This window comes from Dreissena polymorpha, chromosome 6, assembly GCF_020536995.1.
Source record: "Dreissena polymorpha isolate Duluth1 chromosome 6, UMN_Dpol_1.0, whole genome shotgun sequence".
NCBI lineage: Eukaryota > Metazoa > Mollusca > Bivalvia > Myida > Dreissenidae > Dreissena > Dreissena polymorpha.
In genome coordinates this window covers 9,036,499-9,054,192 of record NC_068360.1, presented here as the reverse complement: position 1 = coordinate 9,054,192, position 17,694 = coordinate 9,036,499, and the positions used below count along the sequence as shown (strand labels likewise).

General features: G+C 34.9%; 1 protein-coding gene across 3 annotated transcripts in view; it reads left to right on the top strand.

Moving 5' to 3' along the window:
- The first annotated feature begins 3,046 nt into the window (after positions 1–3,046).
- The window catches only part of LOC127834094 (uncharacterized), a 36,204-nt gene continuing 21,556 nt past the window's right edge, over positions 3,047–17,694 (top strand). For 2 of the 3 annotated variants that reach the window (XM_052359696.1, XM_052359695.1), the window contains exons 1-2: positions 3,047–4,523; positions 15,781–15,986. In XM_052359696.1, coding sequence (XP_052215656.1) covers positions 4,370–4,523; positions 15,781–15,986 — 360 coding nt within the window. In that variant the 5' untranslated portion in view covers positions 3,047–4,369. Of the gene's footprint in view, positions 4,524–12,899; positions 13,396–15,780; positions 15,987–17,694 lie in introns of those variants that run through there. The other variant, XM_052359697.1, reaches the window with a different exon arrangement.

Below are 17,694 nucleotides of genomic sequence, written 5' to 3'. Positions count from 1 at the left end.
AACATTGTATTGTGATTTCCGCCAACGACCCGGTTTACTCACGGGAAAAATCAAGCAGAACCGAAAAGCAATTAACGCCATTAATACTTCTTTATGAATCACTGTTCTTGATTAGGCAACTCTGACATCCAGTAAGCAATAAATTGTGTTTTCGTATTTCAAATTAATGTTGCTTGTATTGATTTACCTGCTCGTTGTGGCTAAACCGGTTGCTATAAAGTCACGACTCTTAATGAAAACAATCGTGTCCTCTAGGGTGCTTTCATTTTTCTGCCTAACGTATCTTATTACATAAACGACACTGCAGCAACGTTACATGTCCCAGATTGGGTCGTTAAAATGTCTCGGAAGTCATTATTCATTATTGAAAAGCGGGTCATGCAATTTTACACTTTTGAAAGTGCAAACAATTAATACACATCGAATGGAGTGTTCATCAACAGAGGCCTATTAACTTGTTTATTGATATGTCCTTGCTTAAACAGTAAAGTAACTAGGTTATCATAGGATATCATCAGCTAAGTCAAGCTTGTCCGTCAAAATTTGTATGATAAGACATTCCACTCATTCGGATTGGTTGACCGATATATAGAAATAATGTTAGTCGGACAGGTTGTCATGTCGTCGATATCCAATCGTCGAAAGTCGGGTTTAAAGTGTTGGAAATTCAGCTTCCCTAACGCCGAAGGTGCCAACGCGTGTCAAATTTAGCGTAGTCTTCTGTTTTAGGGGGGATGCCGGAATATCCGGAGCAAAATGACGTATCCGATGGTATAACTAACACCGACCACCATCCAATGCCACACACTCCGTGTTAGATCGAACATAGGTCCAGTATCATGAACATTCTCATTTTTGGAATTCGACTCAGAAGATAATGTTTGAGTTTCCACTCACCAGCGTTTTGAGAATTTCGGTCACCCGCGAACACTCGCATAGCAATACAAATATGCTTTTATGCCTATTCAAATTCAGGAATTATTTAGACGCAAAACTCAAAAAAACTTCCGTGGACACCAACTAGAGTAAAATGGTCAAACTCGTCTCAAAATTAAGAACAAACAAGAAATGTGTTTGTCAGAAACACTGTCCCCTTCTGCGCCGCTTTGATTTAGTTTTTTTCATCTTTTACCTTGAAGGGTGACCTTGACCTTTTACCACTCAAAATGTGCAGCTCCATGAGATACACATGCATGCCAAATATGAAGGTGCTATCTTCAATATAGCAAAAGTTATTGCAAAATGTAAAATTTGGCACAAACCAACAGACAGACCAACAGACGGGGCAAAAACAATATGTCCCCACTATAGTGGTGGAGGAAATAAAAACACACTCAAAGTTCAGTAAGAATAACGACTTAAGTATTCTCCCCTGGGCAGTCTCGTTACGAAGTGCTGTACCAACTGCTGCCTTAGTAAAGGGGGCACACTACAGTTTTTCACAAATCGGCTACTGGCTGCCGGGGTGGGGGCACTGTCCGTCCTCACAGCTAACACAACGTCTACACCTGAAATCATACAAAACATATCTTCAGTATTGTTGGGGGTATGTCTTCAAGAAAATACATGGATAGCCATGGTGCACCCACTTGCTGTATATTTTTCATCATGGAAAATCAGCCAATTTAGGGGTCTGAATGTCACCTGTTTTCGAGGCCATTTCTGTGATTTTCAACACAAATTTACCACTAAACTGCAAATGCCAGTTCATTAAACACTTTCTGCTTTACTGCATCACTAACCAGATATTTGACCGACACCGAAGAATCCTAGGGTCATCCACGCGTTTTTTTGCAGAAATTCAGTTGAGTGGAGGCACCTTTAAAATTCATGCAAAATTAGCCTTCGGAGCTAGAAACCAGCATGTACGTATTTCATAACCTTGACTGCCCAGCAGACACACTGGCTAGGCACTGGACACATTTTCGAATTCACTAAGCATGCATTTCAAACCACCACCACTCAAATCTGATACTTTAAACTTGTAAAACACTATTATTGCTGCTCAGTTTTATTGTATCCCTATTTATTAGAAATTTCTCCCCCTGCCAATTCGACACTAAGGCTCAAAACTGTATAGTGCTACCAAAACTGCCCGATAAACGATATTGTTCACCGTTGGTACCCGCGCTTCTCGAATAGGCGATACGGTTTCAATTGCTTACTCCCGGCGCTTAGCGTCTGTATGTATGTATAGCGTCTAGAAAAAAGGCCTTGGCAAACAGCGTAGACCCAGATGAGACGCCGCATGATGCGGCGTCTCATCAGGGTCTGCGCTGTTTGTGTAAAGGAATTTCTGTAAGAAATATTCTAAATATAGAAATAAATATACTAGACATCTTTAATTTTGGAAATAAGTTGATCCAATTTAGAAGGATGGGAGAGTCCCCTAGGGATAAACGGGTTTAGTGTTAATATGAAACATAACCGATTAACAGCGCTTTTGGTGTCGATACTTTGGCGTTTGATATTGTTATTTGTTTATTTATTTGTTGCTGTTATGTGTTGTTTAAATTTAAGTTCCTGTCACATATATGCTCAGATTCAAATGCATTGATGTAATTGTTTTCCTAATTAATTTGCACTTAACCGTCCTGAGACTGGGGCATGTTTGAAATTCCATTCACAGTAAATTATGCTGACACTGCTCTATACTCGCTGAAAACAGCTTACTTGAATGGGAAATTAATTGAGCTTTGAGTGCCTTAATTCGTCATTAATGTCGCAGCTCTCTATCAAAGTTGATTTACACGTTAACCACATGTTTTCCAATAGATTTTCTTTTGTGGTAAACAAGCGTTGACTTGTAAAAAAATAAAACAGGCATTAAATTAAATCGAAGAGTATCGGCTATGGAGCTACACTTGAAACGTAATGGCAGTGTAGATTAATAGATTAGATTTTAACGATCGGTATTCTATCCCGTATTATCGTAAAAGATTAGTTTTCAAGATCGAACTCTGGTATTACCCCCCCCCCCCCCCCCCCCCCTCTACTACAAATCCCGCCTTCGACAATTTAGTTCGATCTATAAATGCTTTCATTTTAAAATTTGCGTGTGTGCCATTGACTACCGACCGAAAACAACATGGCGGTACAGATCGATCATTTTCAATATATTTTTACTATCTCGTGTTTGGATATTCGGCTGCGGTAGAACTTAACTTATTTATTTAAGGTCACGGGGAAATATATTTGCACGGTGGTTTAACAATACAGGTTTACGTGAACTGTAGACACTATTAGTTTTAAATTGTTTTTATGTTAAAGGACATCGCTGGTAAAGGAGTATTTAAAAGACATGAATCGCTCAAGATAACTTCTTTGAAAACAAGAAACCAAAAGATACTAAGCCCACTTTGAGTAATGTTAAAATTCAATCATAAAAAGTGTGCCAAAGGAATACAATACAACGGCGAATGTGTGAGATAAGATAAGTATCGCAAATATGACTGTATAAATATTTTCTTTTAATATCGGCTGAAATCAATTTGTGTTAAAAAAAAGGACAAAGCCTATTCTAAATAAGACTTTAGCCTACAAAGTGGGGACATCAGTTAGAGATTTATGCTTTGGTAACAATGATTCGGATATGAAAAGATAGAATTTATGAAGAATTAAGTTACGTCCCTACCAGCGAATTACTTCTGTTTTCACCAGTGAATTACTTCTGTTTTCACCAGAGAATTACTTCTGTTTTCACCATAAAATTACTTTTGTTTTCACCAGTGAATTACTTCTGTTTTCGTCAATAAACGGAATCCACGTACAGAATGATACCTTTTCTACAAAGCGATCAACATGTAAATGCAGTTTTGTGACTTGAAATAAAACAGTTTACGCTGTTTGTTTGCAGCACGTCAGTAGATTGGGTACATGTAACACATACCCTCTTATATATTAAAGCGGCATGTCTACAACTGGAGAAAAAGAAAGTGAAGTAAAAAAACACCATAGAAATACTTTATTCAGATAATTATGTCAATGTCAATGTCTACAAAAGTTTTTCTCAAGTCTTAAAACAGGATTTATTTTGATGTTTTGACTAATATTTGCATAATAGAAGAGTTGATTTCGTGTAAGAAGTACCTTGTCCAAACAGTCTTCGGAATCCAATATATACTTATGTTTCGATCTGACACTACATACGTCGTTGAAAATACCGTGGAAGTTGAAATATCCGTTACTTACTTTTTGCTTTGGAAAAAAATGCTATCACAAACGTACGAAAATCTACATTTCCTAGTATATAAAGTGTTTTAGTATAGAGAGAGCAACGGTACGACTCTAGTAACAGAGACGGGGAAAACGTTCAGAAGAAAAGCAAACCTTTAATATTTAACGTTAAAGGGCTTAAAGCGTTAACGCCATGACAAATAGAACCTATGTACGCCCATATAGCGCTGGGACGGAAATCAAACGGCCGCGGCTGAAGCGTGTTGAAGTGTGTTTTGACGAGGCTCCGCCCCCATCGCCGGTAGTGGCACTACATAATGGGATACGTCCCCATGGCGGGTATAGAGGTCAGTGACTTTATAGTGCTTTGCATATTTCATATAAACATGTGTCGTTAAATAATTGATATCGATCAGTCATACAAAACGGACCGTACCCTAACGTGTCATTCTGTAGAACACTGCATCCTGTTGAATTCCATGCTGTGCCGAATCTTTTCAACGTTATATCATATGTACCGGGAGAAAGTGTAGTACCTATTCGAATTGTACTATACGTGCCATACCGTACGTTGCCGTAGCGTACCGTTCGGTTCCATACCAGAACATGATGTGTAATGCATTACCGTAATCGATTGTAACACGAATTTATTCTTTGAAAATGACTCTTGAATCGTGCGTCAAAGTATCGTGACCGTACTGAAATGAATAGAGTCCCTTTAATAGCTAGTATTGTTCCGCCGTAACGGTATGCGAGATGGTATCAACTGCAGTGGTTGTATACATACTGTAATCATTATATTGACGTCTCCTGTCTAACATTGTGGGTATTATATTGACCTACCTGTCTCTATTTACATAATCCTATCACACTGTGATCGGAGGGTATCGATCTGTTGAAATTGCTGTCGGTACATTTGTAGATTCCGTGAGTCGCACAATATTATTTCAAGGGGAATTCGTCTTTTTTGTTAACTTAAACACTTGTTTGTTAGTTTATTGTTGATCTGATTTAACGAGGGGTTAAAATGCGTTTTTTATACAGTTGATTTATAATAATAATTTCAGCTTTTTTATGTTTATCGAATAATAAACAACGATTGATGCGTTTTTATATATACTTCGACATCAGTACGCGCTTGTTTTAAATCCATGTTCTAGTATTTAATTGTCAGTTGTTTTGTCCTTCTGTCTTTTATCAAGTTTACTTTCAATTTTTACTACTTATGTCGGTGATGATTAATATGAATTCAAACATATAACAAACACACTTTTGATACATTTAATAAAACTATTAATGGATCCGTAAACTTTGAATAATATGGTCAGACATACTTATGTTTTATGTATGAAATTACAATAATATTAGACTGTTTCGGCTGTATTTAAGATTGATTCAATATATTAATAAAGCTCTGAATCAAACATATTGTTAAGGGTCTGTCAACATTTAAACTATATCAGAGAGGTTTCACATGTCCAAAAATAATGTGCAATACTGAATAAAATGTTTTAGCTTTTATTTCTTTGTAGAAATAAAACCGCACAGTCTAATCTGGAACGACAATTTACGCATAGGAATTAAGGCCAGTTTTCCCAGAGCGAGGCTCATTCTAAATGAAAAACACCTGAACAGTAATTATTCGTTCAATACCAGCGTTCAAATCACAAATGAATGAAGCGTTCAAATCACAAATGAAATTAACAATAAGTGGGTAAAACTTAAATAAAAATTTATTTGATTTATTTGTATTTACTTCCGTTATGATCAACAGAAGAAAACGCTATGTAAAGTTTGTCTTAGTAATCGTTTACTGAAGAAGGCCTTTGGCCGAAATATTTAATAAAAGAGTAAATGTTTGAAGTTTTAATAATTTCCTCCCTCTGGAGATCCAATACATAGAGTAAACCTTAAATAGTTTTGTGGTAAAACCCTGAACGTCATCTTTATTAAATCTTATAATTATATCTTATAACAGACTGTAGAAATGTATGTCGCCCTTACATGTGATTTTTTAAGCAATGCAATTGCTTTCGAATGATATGCAAGTTGTGATAATCCGTTCGGTTTTTATGAATACACTGTGGGTTTGATTTCAATGGATCTGCAGTAACTGACCTAAACCGACAAGTTAATCCGAGCCGAAGAGATTGGCTACGCGCATGGACGTATTGAAACACAAGTTTAATTGAAACGGTTTCCTTCACGGTTGTCAATGGACATTTTTTGTTGCCTCAATACTGCTTCTTTGTTTCACGCGATGGATTTCTCAGAAAGTCTTCTGATATTTTGTTGCTAAAAATCTATACTTAAAGGGCATTTAAGAGTTATAAATGCTTGATCTGTGCGTGTTTAAACGTCGTATTTGAAACAAGGTTAGTCCAATATAATTACCGTGTGTTGTCCTCGAGGTTGTTTGTGTGGGATGCTACAACAAAAAAGCATAATTTAACCCATTCATGCCTAGCGTCCTGAAAAAAGGACATTGCAAACAGCGTAGACCCAGATGAGACGCCGCATAATGCGGCGTCTCATCTGGGTCTGCGCTGTTTGCTTAAAGAAATATCTGTAAGAAATATTCTAAATATAGAAATAAATATACCAGACATCCCTACTTTTGGAAATAATTTGATCCAATTTAGAAGGATGGGAGAGTCCACTGGGCATAAATGGGTTAAATGTTGACTCTGTGGCCATATAAAAGTTGGGTGTTTCTTACTTGTCTTTGTTCATATAATATGTGCTATGAATAGCGTGGTGCGAGAGAAAGGCTTACGTATGCGATATCTTTTTTCATTTCATTATATTGTCACACAACCATAACACGTAGATAAAGAAATCTTTTATACGACCTCGTTTATCCCTGACTGTCCGATTGATTTTTAAAAGTCACTGAAACAATAAACATATGATCACATTTGTTTCCTGATACAAACGAGTGGAAATCTCAATAAATTGCAAAATATTGTAAATCATGCAATTGAACAGGTTACTTTACCCCAATAAAATTAAACGTGAATAGCTTCATTCATATTATGAGACACTGGCGACACATTTGATTTACAAGCTATTCCGAGTTATTGATTCATTCAGCAAATAAGCAAATAGTGCTGATAGAGGTTGGAATGACGGCTCATTTATGAAAGTAGTAAAGAGCCGAGATAAATTTTCAATCATAGCCACCTATTATACGCACGTCTTCCCGAGGATTCATGATAGAGCATTTGCAAAAGGATTCATTGATTTATTGATTTAAATTCGATCTTTGCAATATTTAAATAGAGAAAAATAAAATTGTCAGTTGAACCAGTTGATATAGTACCAGCATGTTCACCATCGGCAACTCCATCAGTAGCAGCATCACCATAATAGTTATTCAATTCAATTTTTTATTCTTGGCTTCGAAACAATCTTATAATGCATGTTTGACATCTAAAATTTGCAAATTCATTGTTTGTTTGTCGAGGAGACAAATTGAAATCACCCTGTATTATCCATGTAAATACCATAAATTCTATATAAAGTAATATAATAACGTTTGTTTGGAAAAGTATTAAATCTTTTGTTGAAACTAACGCATTGAGTTATGTGAAGGCCGTCAATAATCTTCAGTAAGGTGATGGAACAATCGAAAGCTTAAACATTGCATAGCAAGCCGCTTCATACCGGTTACATACCACTTATTGTTAGAACCCACGCTTTTACTCTTTGAGACCTCAAATACCACTCAAAAAGAAGTGAGCTTATGAAATTTCTACGGAGTAAATATTCGCAAATCTTTCTACACAAATTCACTCACTTCATTTTGAAATAGGTATGGTTGTTCAATAGATAACCTTGTTTGGGATATTAAATAATTTTTGACATGTCACTACAGCGGTCCGGTTAACCATTGTTAAAAACTTATAGAGGTTTGTTCATGAATTTAATTTAACTGATTCAACAGATCTGCAACAAGTGTCTGTAGCTTAATTGAATAGTATATTATGATAAGATTTATATCCGTCTAACAAATAAGAGGTTAAACGCGACTGTATGACTTCTTTTTATTTTCGGCGAAATATTGCCCTATATAAAAAGTTCTCAATAAAGCTACTAGAAGTGCTACGATTTTTTGTCATGTAAATCATTAGCTAACGTGTGCACGAAAAGTAATAACGTTTCTTGTTTTGATACATCAAAGATTGTTGCCAAGGTACATCCAAAATGGCGCAAGATTTCCACTATACACCATGTGTTCAAGCTGTAACCCATTTATGCCTAGCGTCTAGAAAAAAAGGCCTTGGCAAACAGCGTAGACCCAGATGAGACGCCGCATGATGGGTCTGCGCTGTTTGCTTAAAGGCATGTCTATAAGAAATATTCTAAATATAGAAATAAATATACTAGACACCCCTTATTTTGGAAATAAATTGATCCAATTTAGAAGGATGGGAGAGTCCGCTAGGCTTAAATGGGTTAAGTAAGTCTAAGTGGTATATGTAAATGAGGAACTGACATCCGTAGCAATATGTTGGATTTAGCGTCATTGATGCGAGACGAAACTGAAAATCGCACTAATCTGATATGGACGGGATTGTAGGCTGATTTATGGGCGAATTAACCCTTTCCCACTTAGATACGCATTTGATACATGTGTTGTCCCTTAGAAACTTAAATTCAATTAAAGATTCAAGTTTTAAAGGCTTCATTTCCAATCCTTAGATACTGATGAACAGCAAACAGTATTGAACCTGAACAGGAAGCGAGTTACTCACATGCTGCTCTGGTTTTAGGCTGTTTGCACATAGCCACTGTCACTTTGCTTCTGAGTGAGAAAGTTAAGTTAAAGTTCTAAGTTAAATGAAAAAACAACAACATCAATTGCACCCCTCATAAAGATGCCTGTTTCATGGCAATATGTTTATCGATTATTATTGCTTTTTTACGTGGATTATTGTTTCCACTACACGTCATTTGTATTTTATGCATCTGTTATTCTTTGTGTTACCAATAACAATACAAAACAGCATTACGTTAGGTTTATGTAGGCTTCTAGATGTCAATTGTTAAATAAAGTACCTTTTCGAAATGTCGGTTTAAATCAATTATCTACATAATTCGTCCTCGCTTGTCGCAATGCATCATAATAGCGCCTGTGAATATTTGTTTTCCATAAATAGGCGATTATTAATAATTGCATTGTTACTCACCGATAGCCTCTTGGCAACAAAGTAACAAGGATAAAAAAGTAAATAGCAAATGCACCGGGCGAGAGGCTTATGAAATTGAAAGAGCGTGAGGCTTATGGAATTAAAAATAAAATCAACTGCATGCCGTTTTTATTAAGTTTCAAGAGTTCATTTTAACTTTTTATAAACGAAATAAGGTGTTTAAACGCAGGTACATATAACCGAAAGTCAAGCAACGCACAGAGTGCGATGATTATTAGCGAAGAATTGTATTTATTGGTATTGGCAGTCTTTTGTTGATTTAAAACAACAATCACGACTAGACAATTAGGATGAAGTACATGTATATATAATATATATATTTATTTTATGCTTTCCGGTGGTTTATAGAGAAATATCAGTGAAATAAAACTGGTATTTCACTGTTTTAAACAGTGAAAAATAACAGTGAAAAATAACGATATTTTTCACTGTTTTACTGTGAAATGACGTCATTTTTCCGACGAAATTATCCAGTTTAAACTCTTTTCCAATGTAAATAAACGATGAAAAGAGCATAAAATAAAAAGAAAATTTGTTGGATTCGATGGAATATCGTTTTTAATTCACTCGTGATTATAAAAAATACATGCGCCACTCGTGAAAATATTATTTTATATGATCACTCGTGAAATAAAATCGATATTCCATCGAATCCAACAAATATCCTCTATATATTTCCAACGTCATCACTGATACTGATATACATGCAACTAATACATGCACGCAACTTTGCAGTATTCGTCTTATTTTAAAAGTTCGTATATTTGTTATACCGTCTTTACTGCGCACTTATAAAAGTATGCTGTCCTATGTTAAAGGGGCCTTTCACGTTTGGGTAAATTGACAAAAATTATATGCATCTTTTGACGATATAAAAACCTGAAAATTATAAAGCCTTGCAACGCGAAACGATTGAATAATTTGGAGAATTGTGTTGATGTCGTTATATTTTGTGATACTACGAGGATCGCTTATATGAAGTATAAAATACATCTATGATTGTAAAAGGAAGGATGGCCGAGTGTTCAAAAGCGCAAGACTTTTTACTCCAGGGGTCAGTGGCTCGAGTTCTGATGAGGGTTACCTTTTTTTCTTTTTTTAAATTGTATTCTTGATTTGGTTTACTGGAGCTTTTCAGATCGAATGTTTACATTGATAGATATCAAGCATTTAATGGAAAACTTTAAAACATGCCAAAATCTGTGAAACGGCCCCTTTAAGTAAATACTTAGAACTATGCAATATCTTCAAAAAAACTACTTGAAAAAAACATGACAGATCAGCGACCTTTTACTCATAATTAATGATCCAGATTTAATCATGATTTAAAAGTATATTAATGCTATTTAATTTTTTAAACCAATGAGTCTTGTCCTTAGACGTGTTAACAGAATTATGCGGAATATATTATTTTTTAAATGAAATTCTGATTCCTTCGCCATGTTGTTACAAATACCTCTCTCAGATGTGTATCTGGAAACTCATTATATGATAGCAAACTTCTATAAACATGTTCCAGTCTCAAGTTTTTTTTTTGGAACACCGGCTAAACGCCGATCGACAATGATGTACAGATAAACACAATATATTAAAAGTTCATCAGTATAATAAAAATACTATTATGTTAATAGATACAATGATAGGTGTTTAAACATCATATACATGTACAACAGTGTATGAATTACTAAACCAATCGGTAAGAACAAACAAGTAATAAATATACAATATATTAAGGGTTTCATACAATATTTATGTTAGAAGCAGAATAGTGTGTTTAGACCCCAGTGTATGTATTTTTTATTTGAACGAAGTCGATGCACATGAACAAAATCGACACACTTAGTATACGGTCTATAGTAATCTAACGTTTCGAAAATCAGATAACTAGTTTTGTATAATGATATTATCTCAACTATGTCACTGCAAATTCAATACCAAGTGTGGGTAGAAAATGGCAGTATTGGGTTACAAAATTATTTGGCGATCATATTATTACTGTAACAGTTTATTGCTTCTCTTTTGTCTATCGAAGACCCACGATTGTGTTATAGTTTGTTATAGCTAATTTGAAATAATGTTAATAATAATTTGCCGCTGGTTATGTTGAGTAATGAGCCGATAGATAGTCGGGTTACACCATTCTAAAGTAAGCACCTTGTATGAACAAAGAAATATTGTTTATGTTAAAGGGAGAAAGTGATTTCCATTTCGTCAGATTACTCGAAATGAAATTGTATACCCATTTCATTAATTAATTCACCTGACACGGTTTGTGTGGTTTATATGTCACAGTATTGCTTTAATAATACGTCAGCATAAATTCTAACATTATTAACCGGCAGTTTTTAATTAGAAACAAAAGACCTTTGGTCGTAATAAATGAAGATAAAATAACAAAATGCCATGACCTAACTTTGAATCCCTATGTACACTTCTAATATTTTGAAGCCGTAATTAATCCAACGTTCAAACGTTCAAATAAAAAATGCATTTTCTGATAAATGATTAATTGCCAGCAGCATCATGTTTTGCTGACAACATTGTGCACGTCCAGACACTTCCTATGGTCAATACTGAAATATACATAAGGAATGCTGGGAATATGGTTATGTACGAACATTTTGTTCTATTTAGAACCAGAAGGGATTACCATCTTCTGTCCACATAGGCTTATCATTTTTGCTTCATTAACTAATGATAGTATAAGCCGGAAGAGTTTACCAGCCTTGTTTTTGGCTTTGAAGAGCTTTTGAGCTGAAGACATAAACTATAGATTTCAGATGTTATGCTTATGCAATGCATGTTATTATTATTAAGTGTATCGTAAAGCATTTTACTTAGTTAAACCAAATAAAATGCTTAACGAGATTTAAAACAATGATGTTAATCAATGTTTACGGTAAAAAATGAATTATGATTTTATATTTTATTATATTGTCTGGAAAATTTTATTAAGGTTGATACCACGGAAAATCATCTTAATCACATTACACGCATAACATCCGATTTTAATTTAGCTGCTCAAAAATAGTTCCAATAGTTTTGAATTTTCCAGCAAAACATCAACATGCTATCGATTTAATTAATGATAAAGTGTTTTGACACATATTGCGCTGTTTATTTGTGCAGTATAATCGCGTACATCATTCTGTTTAAAGCTTGTATCAAACAACGTAATCAATGTATTTTATTTTCAGTTATCGCACTGAAATGAACAATTCAATAAGCAACTTCAATTGCTCAGGTCATCTTAACGCGCAACAAAGCATTGATCAAGTATTTGATCTTTGATTCGCTAAACATTTATTATATCAGATATTTACCTTCATTTTAAAAGAATCATGTGAGCCAAAACGCTTCTTACAGATATTGTTTAAAGACTTGCGACATGTTTGTCCTCCAAAAAGATTACAACTGCCGATAGCCACATAAGACACATGCGAACACCCGGGCACCGCATAGCTTTGGGTGAAGAATTCAGAACTATTCGAATATTCGAATTCGGCGATATTCAATTTTGTAATAGTTTTGAAGTTTTGAAGGGCCTGAACAGTTTCAGTAAAGAGCATTTGTGATTTTGTTTTGCTGGAGAATTAGGAAGTTGTGTGATAGAAATTGTGTTCTTTTGAAGTAGATGTAATTAAAAGTACACATGTGCATTTTATTTAAAGTGATTTTGAAGATATTATTTGTGCTATCATTTGTGTTTAAACATTTCTTAATTGAATCTTTTTAGAAATTAGTTTTGTATTGACATTAATTGAAAGTTAAAAGTGAAAATAGTAATACATGTATATTGAAGAATAGAAAATTATTGTAAACTTATAATTATAGCGATCAGAAATTTAGCTATCTTATCTTAATTTGTATTATTCTTGTGGCTGCTATCAGATGAAAGTTCAACCAATATTATTAGAAATGGTTTAGAAATTTATACATAACCAATTGGATATAAACATGAATCGGCGGCGAAAATTTGTGTTCCCAAATAAACACGAATGGTTCGGTAAGTGACCGGATTGGGTTAGAGTAGTTCGGTATTTTAAATTTTATACACGAATTGGTTTGTGGCGTTTCGAAGTTTTATTAACCCATTTATGCCTAGTGGACTCTCCCATCCTTTTAAATTGGATCAATTTATTTCCATAATTAGGGATTGTCTAGAATATTTATTTCTATATTTTGAATGCTTCTTACAGAAATTCCTTAAAACAAACAGCGCAGACCCTGATGAGACGCCGCATCATGCGGCGTCTCATCTGGGTCTACGCTGTTTGCCAATCATTTTTTTCTAGACGCTAGGCATAAATAGGTTTAAGTTTTACATGTTTCGGAGATAATGTTCGATTAATTGTTGTTTATATGTTCATAAAGAACGAATTCTAATTCGGATCGGAATCGATAAAAACTGAAAGTGCTTGCCCGAGTGGCTCAATATCCATGTATGAGCACTATTAGAATTTGTTGCCCGATGGGAAATGCGTAAAACACAAGCAAATTATTTTTATTCTCTGACAACAGGGTTGCAGTTGAGACGAAAAATTCACTTTATAATGCTCCGCTCAAATACATTGTATTTTTATTGCGTACTTAAACAATGGTTTCTTGTCAAACAGCGAGTATAATAATCAAAATGCGTCTGCCTTCTTGCTGAAACCACACACAGAACACGCGCTCCGATTTTTATTTTATACACGAATTGGTTTGTGGCGTTTCGAAGTTTTATTAACCCATTTATGCCTAGTGGACTCTCCCATCCTTTTAAATTGGATCAATTTATTTCCATAATTAGGGATTGTCTAGAATATTTATTTCTATATTTTGAATACTTCTTACAGAAATTCCTTAAAACAAACAGCGCAGACCCTGATGAGACGCCGCATCATGCGGCGTCTCATCTGGGTCTACGCTGTTTGCCAAGGCATTTTTTTCTAGACGCTAGGCATAAATAGGTTTAAGTTTTAAATGTTTCGGAGATAATGTTCGATTAATTGTTGTTTATATGTTCATAAAGAACGAATTCTAATTCGGATCGGAATTGATAAAAACTGAAAGTGCTTGCCCGAGTGGCTCAATATCCATGTATGAGCACTATTAGAATTTGTTGCCCGATGGGAAATGCGTAAAACACAAGCAAATTATTTTTATTCTCTGACAACAGGGTTGCAGTTGAGACGAAAAATTCACTTTATAATGCTCCGCTCAAATACATTGTATTTTTATTGCGTACTTAAACAATGGTTTCTTGTCAAACAGCGAGTATAATAATCAAAATGCGTCTGCCTTCTTGCTGAAACCACACACAGAACACGCGCTCCGATTTTTATTTCGTTTGTGTAGTTTATGTCGAGTGGAAAATGCATATTTTAGTAACGAGAGGAAAATACGCCGTCCGTTTTGAATCGGTATTGATTTTATTGAACATTACTTATGTACAGTTTTGAACCAACTCACCTTGATGGATAACTCACCGTCGGTGATACAAACCAACGAGGGTTCATGTTTGAAGTTAGCTGTGAGTTGAAACAAACTGATCGGGATCAACATCATATTTTCATTTTCAATTAAAGGGTAGTTATTAATCTGTAATGACAGAGTAATTACCATATCGTCGTATAAAGCAATTGATGCTTACGATTATGAAAATAAAGTACATAGGGCATTGAACGTGCTTTTTTCCCAATTACATTTAGGAACAGGTTGATTGGAGCATGTTAAGCCTTTCAAAAACTCTGGCAGAGAGCTAGAAATGTAATGCTCGACAAATCCGTCTTGTAAAAAAAACGTGATAGTAAGCACAATCAATGGTAAAAAAAATACATAATAATGGGTGGTTTTAAGTGTACATAAGTATCGTCAAATTAATTGACCATCGCAGCGCTATTTTGCTAATTTTATAAAGCGCTTGACCACAAATCCCAGAATCTCAGGTTCGATTCCCAGCCATACCGCAAGCATGATGGGGATACTGGTATTGAAATTAGTTATGCGACCTTTATCCCAAACCTCTAATGTAATTGGGACAGTTGTAAGTTTTGGCACGAGCATGTGCGATAGATCTTTTAAATCAGATTAGCCATGAAAAGTGAGATGACCTACCGACGTAATACTTTTAAAATACTGTTAAAGCGGAGGATAATGGTAAATAAATCTGTCTTGTTCTGAAAAAACGGGGCATAATGCATGTGCGTAAAGTGTCGTCCCAGATTAGCCTGTGCAGTTCGCACATGCTAATCAGGGACGACACTTTCCGCTTAAACTAGATTTTTGGTAAAAAGGGACTTCCTAATAACTAACTAATTTCGTTCGGTCTACTGTTTACTAATATTATCCGTAGGGCTACTGTTTTTATACTTGTACTCGTATCTAACATGTAGATGTTGATTTCCAGGAGCTAAGCCCCTTCCACCGGGCCAGTTTTCGTTCAACAAGGACGAGCACTATCAACAGGACGTTGAGGAGGCCTACAGCATTCTAGTCAACAATGAGAACTTTGAGTCGCACGGCGCCCCCTACTGGGTATCCGACGTTCAAAGGGAGGTCACTCATAGCGGGGAGTCACCGTTATTTACGAATAAACTCTTCCCTACCGGCAAGGTATTATGACCTTGTTTATATTTAAAAACATAATTTGTATAATACTAATTACGTTTAAAATTTTGGACATATTTGACTTGTTTCGGATATTTTTTAAATTCGATCTCTGTCACCATTTTAAAGACTAATTGATGATTTAATGACCTCTTTCTTTATTATAATTCGTCTAGTTTGAAAATAATTTGGTTGCATATAGACCGTCTGAGAATTCTGTGACTGTAGAAAGAAAAATGCGAAACATTGAATTTATATTAGTATTAAATTATAATTAGTGACCTTGATGGGATGTGCAAAGTACAGGTCCATATTTTATTTCATGGAAACACAACTGTTACCTTTTGTTTATTTTTCCTATGGGGGCGGGGGTTGGGCGTTAATGTATTTGTATTGACGTATTCTAATTTCACTTCATATATTGACATAACCGATGCGTCTAATGCATTATGTAAAAGCATATACCTGTTTTTGGAGAGAGGGAGGCATTTGTCGCTTTAAGTCCTTGCTTGCATTATTGATATAGTTTAATAGATTTACCGGTAACTACGTTTTCAATACAGTTCGTTTTGAAATTATTGCGGATGGTCATACATCAATAAGATTGTCTTACCTTTATTATCATGTACGATATGCTGGTTATTGTTACGGATACGATGGGCGTAATGTAAAAACAATCTTAAATGGTTATACTTTTCCGGTAGTGAACGGAGCTGCTAAACGTATGTATGTAAAATATTTGATTTATTTCGGAGGGCAAATACACGTACAATATTTGTGTTTTTTTGGGGTAAATTATCGATTTTAAGTCACGTGTGAATACAACTCTAAGGAAAATAATAAACTGACGAAAAAATAAAAGGTTGTTTTAGTAATGTTTTTCACTGTTTGTTTTTTTTTAATTGGAGAAATTCGAGGCAAACAATAACGTCAAGACAGGGAAAATTATCTATCATGATTCACTGTTTGGAAATGCAAATCGTCAGTTTTAAATGAGTAATATTTTCCTGTTAACCAAATGAACAAATAAGAAGGAATAAGTCATCTGTTCCGCGTCAAAGTACTGTGTATATGCAGATTGTGAATGAAGTCAAAAATGCAATGGCGGTGTATATGAGATCGTTTAGTTTGGCTCGAGCCCAGTTAGATAAGACTGGTATACAAACCGATGATTTGAATGCGTCAAATTTTCGTGTACCATGGACCGTTTCACATTATATATGGATGTATTGTTTAATTAACGAATTCATTAACCGAACCGTTGTTTTGTCTGAGGTTTATTGAAAGAGCGTAAGATCAATAAAAAGCCGCTAAACGACGTGGATAAGCACAACGTGTCCGTGACTTTGAAGCCCGACTTTGTGTTGAAGTAGATTTTCGTGGGATAAGTTTGGAATAAAAGTCATTGCAGTATTTAAAGGTAAACGGCAAATTCCTCTGAGCGCTGTATGCCAATTATAAATGAAGACTCATCTGTATTATCATTAAAGTGGCTGTCAACTTCGGATAAATCAGTTTAAGATTGACAATGAAATCGACTGGGGTACGGACACTGTGCTGGCTCTAAAAGACAAGGCGAAAACTGGAACAGTTTGAAGACGCCTTTTTATTTAACCCATTTATGTCTAGTGGACTCTCCCATCCTTCTAAATTGGATCAATTTATTTTTAAAATTAAGGATGTCTAGTATATTTATTTCTATATTTAGAATATT